Source organism: Triticum urartu, chromosome 3, assembly GCF_003073215.2.
Source record: "Triticum urartu cultivar G1812 chromosome 3, Tu2.1, whole genome shotgun sequence".
Taxonomy (NCBI): domain Eukaryota; kingdom Viridiplantae; phylum Streptophyta; class Magnoliopsida; order Poales; family Poaceae; genus Triticum; species Triticum urartu.
The window spans coordinates 212,609,850-212,613,691 of record NC_053024.1 but is presented as its reverse complement, the minus strand read 5'-3'; the positions used below and the strand labels follow the sequence as shown (position 1 = coordinate 212,613,691).

At 56.2% G+C, this 3,842-nt stretch overlaps 1 protein-coding gene across 1 annotated transcript; it reads left to right on the top strand.

Moving 5' to 3' along the window:
• The first annotated feature begins 1,504 nt into the window (after window positions 1-1,504).
• Window positions 1,505-3,428, top strand: LOC125543643 (uncharacterized isomerase BH0283-like). The gene is made up of 6 exons (XM_048707055.1): window positions 1,505-1,710; window positions 1,786-2,004; window positions 2,089-2,379; window positions 2,537-2,698; window positions 2,789-2,872; window positions 3,062-3,428. Exons 1-6 carry the CDS (start codon window positions 1,681-1,683, stop codon window positions 3,167-3,169), a joined length of 894 nt encoding a protein of 297 aa, XP_048563012.1. The 5' UTR covers window positions 1,505-1,680; the 3' UTR covers window positions 3,170-3,428.
• Window positions 3,429-3,842: the final 414 nt, after the last annotated feature.

The window sequence follows — 3,842 nt, the reverse complement described above, 5'->3', positions numbered from 1 at the left end:
TTTCTCCCGGAGCACGTCAGGAAAGGAAAGATGAGAGCAGTTACATCGATGCCTCCAACGAGGGAGCGACGCGTGAAAGCGCCGCCATCGACGACTCCGGCCGTAACCGGAGTACGACTTTCGCCGGCAGTCTCACCTGCCTAGCCCGAACCTAGGATCCGATCAGCCTACACACCGAACCACTACACCTGCCTCCACGGCCAACCGCACCTCCCCGGTAAGCTCGACGTGCTTCCAACCTAGCATCCACGGCCCCCACTGGACGAAGGATGCAACCCCCAGCAGCGCCATTCGTCTCCCATCAGAAGGATGCAACCAAACACGATGCCATTCGTCTCCTCGAGGATGCAACGCCTGCCGGCCATTCCTCTCCCGACGAAGGATGCAACAACCGCAGCAAGGCCATTCCTCTCCCTCCAGCCACCACCATCTCGTCCTCTCATCCAAAGCAGCGTCGAGCTTACCGAACCACCATCAAGAGAATGCAACACCGAGCAAGGATGCCATTCATCTCCCACAACTTCCCCTGCGCAGAGAACAACAAGCGCACTCGCCGCCCCGGAACAAACTGCGGCCACCCAACCACACCGCCAAACGCCGCCGAGTGCGAACCGCAACCGCATCATGGCGCGAAACGCAGCCAGCAGTTGCGGACGACCAGCGAACTGATGAGCACCTAGGCCTTCCCCACACGCCCTCAGCACGGCCGCGCCGAATTTGCGCCATCTTGCTGCACACCCCCCTCCACCTCGCGCTCCGGAGGCCTCGCCAGATCCGTGTCGCGCTGCTGCACTCCCCCCTCCACCTCGCGCGCCGGCGGCCGCGCCGGATCCGCGCCACCCACGCCGCCACAGGGCAACCGCCGCAGCCCCGCAGCGAACCCGGATCGGGCCCGACCCCTGCCCATGGAGCGTCGCCGCCGCTTCGATCCTCGCAGACGCACGCGCCAACCCGCCGCCGCGACTGCGGCTCTCCAGATCCGCGCGCGCCCGCATGGTGGCGCCCCTCAGTCCACGCGCGCCGCCCAATCTCCAGCGCGCAACGCCACGCCGCCCAGCCTCCAGCGGGCGCATGCCGCACCGCGCTCGCGCCCGACAGCGCCTTCCTCAGCCCAGGGGAGCAGCCCCGCGCAGCTCCTGTAGCAGGCGAGAGGAAGAGAAGGCCCGCCGCCGCCGACGTCGCGCGGGCTTTGCCCGGCGGTGCTCGCCGGCGGCGGCGGAGGGAGGGGTGGTGGGGATGCGACCTCCGGCGGCTAGGGTTTCGCGCCCGGGCCGCCCCGCGGGGGAGCGACACAGGGCCGGGTCTAGCAGCTGTCCACCTATCGAATTTGTTAAGTCCGGCTATGGATGCTCTAAACCATGGTCCCAGCCGGGTAACACAAAGTCTTGCTTCAGTCTGTGCCTAGTCCTAGGTGGTAAGAATTTCGCCAGTTCTATTGTTGTTCTCTAATTATCTTCGGGCAGGTAAGATGTCGTCGTTGAGGAAGGAAGCCTGCAAGTTCCATATCGTCACTGATGATTATTGCTCTGCCAACTCCCATCCATCAGCAGCTGATTTGACTAGCACCAGTACTTGCTGTCCTATAAAAACCTGCTCCTCCTCCGGTGCACGTCCGTACCGACAGATCACTAGCAGGCACACACACACACGGATTTGGAGCAGCTCAGATCTTTAGCGGCCATGGTCAAGAAAGGAATCCAGTATGTCGTGGTCAGTGCTCTCTTCTCTTCTCCTCCATTTTCTTTCTCTTGTTGGCTCGATTGAGAACCGATGTCCACGCCGCAGGTGGATGCCTTCACGGCCCAGCCGTTCAAGGGCAACCCGGCCGCGGTGTGCTTCCTGGAGGACGACGCGGCCGCTCCCGCGGGGGACGGGCGGTGGATGCAGTCCGTCGCCGTGGAGTTCAACCTCTCCCAAACGGCCTTCTTCTCCCGTGATTCGTCCTGCGCGGCCGACGCCGCCACGCCGCGGTTCCACCTCCGCTGGTTCACCCCCGTCACCGAGGTCGCCGCCTAGCCCCCACCTGACAGGCACCCGCTGAATCAGCGTCGTTGCTCGCAGCTGATCCGTATACGCCGTCGTTTCCAGGTCGCGCTCTGCGGCCACGCGACGCTGGCCACCGCCCACTTCCTCTTCACGTCTGTCCTCGCGGAGCGCCATGGCGTGGTTGAGTTCGCGACCAAGTCCGGGGTCCTGACCGCCAAGAAGGTTCCTGCACCGGAGGCGGAGGAGCAGGGGAAGCTGTTCATTGAGCTGGACTTCCCCATGAGTGATTATGTGGGTTGCGAGCCCGCCGACGAGCTGCCGTCCATCCCGGAGACGCTCAACGGCGCGCCCGTCGTCAGTGTTCACAAATCAGTGACCACCAACGACCTCATTGTACTGTCTCTTATCTCACTCGCTCTCTCTCTTCTTCTTTTTTTTGCGTGCATAACCATGATTTTAAAAATTATTTCCTAGTACTAACTTAGAAACATAATTGAAGTAAAGAATTGTGTTTTTTAGATTCACCAAAAGAATCTGGCATGGCTTTCAGGTTGAACTTTCATCAGGAAAAGAGGTCGCCGATGTCCTTCCTAACATCGAAGAAATTAGAAAGTGTGCCGGCAGAGGTGTGATTGTTACAGCACCGGCGCCTGCTGGATCGGGTTATGACTTCTTCACACGCTTCTTCTGCCCAAAATTTGGGATTGATGAGGTACTAATACATAGTGATAGTGAAGCTGCTTTAACCATTTCACCCTAGTTCATAGTGCAAATCCATAACCTGTTCCCAAAATTTCTGTAGGATCCTGTATGTGGCAGTGCACACTGTGTTTTGGCACCCTACTGGGGTGGAAAGCTGGGGAAGCAAAAACTGATAGCGTTTCAGGTAATATAATGTTGCTTAATATGTTTTCGACAAGTGAACTACTATCATTTACTACAGTGATTCCTTTTTTGTGTGTGTGTGTGTGTGGGGGGGGGGGGGGGGGGGGGGGGGGGAGGAAATGCTACAGTTAGCGCTCAATCAACCAAACTATCATGTCAATTTCCATTTTTCTGTTCATTTCATCATCAGGTATCTCCAAGGAGCGGGACACTATACCTGGAGCTGGATGTTGCGAATCGGCGAGTGCGGATTCAGGGAGAAGCCGTCACTGTCATGGCTGGGACACTCTTCGCCTAGCTAGCATATTGACAGTTCATGGACTTGCACTATGAACTTGGGAGAAATAAATATATTTGCTGCTATGTACTGGTCTAACAATCGATGGACCAGTTTATGGGAATAAACATGGATTATCTGAACAATATTAGGCAAAACAAGCTGCAGCCGCATTGTAGCACGTGCGAATCAATCTGCTACTCCTCAACCTTAGTTCAAAACACTTATCTCTACTCTCTATCTCTATGTAATATTAAAGGGAAGATTATTTCTCCACTAATTTTTGTCATCTGGTCAGAATAAGCCCACAAGCACTAACCAGCTCATCTAACCAAGCTAATGAATTCTTTAGATGTCTCCCAGTGTTAATGTATTTTACAACTCGATGCTTAGTCCTAAACAAACACAACATGTATCATGTTGAGTTGTAATTTGTGTTGCATGTATTACGTGTTGTGACCCATTTCCTAGTTGTGTATAGTTGAGGTTGAGGTCTACCCTACACTTATATATACGTGTACCAGCACCTCATCAATACAACAATTATTGTATTGGCAAAACATCTCTCTACATGGTATCTATCGCAAGTCGATCCTAACCCTAGTCTAGCCGCCGCCGCCACTCCTCCATCGCGTCGCCGCCGCTCCCTCCACCCGCCGCCGCCGCCGCCGGTTCTCTCCAGCCGCCGCCGCTG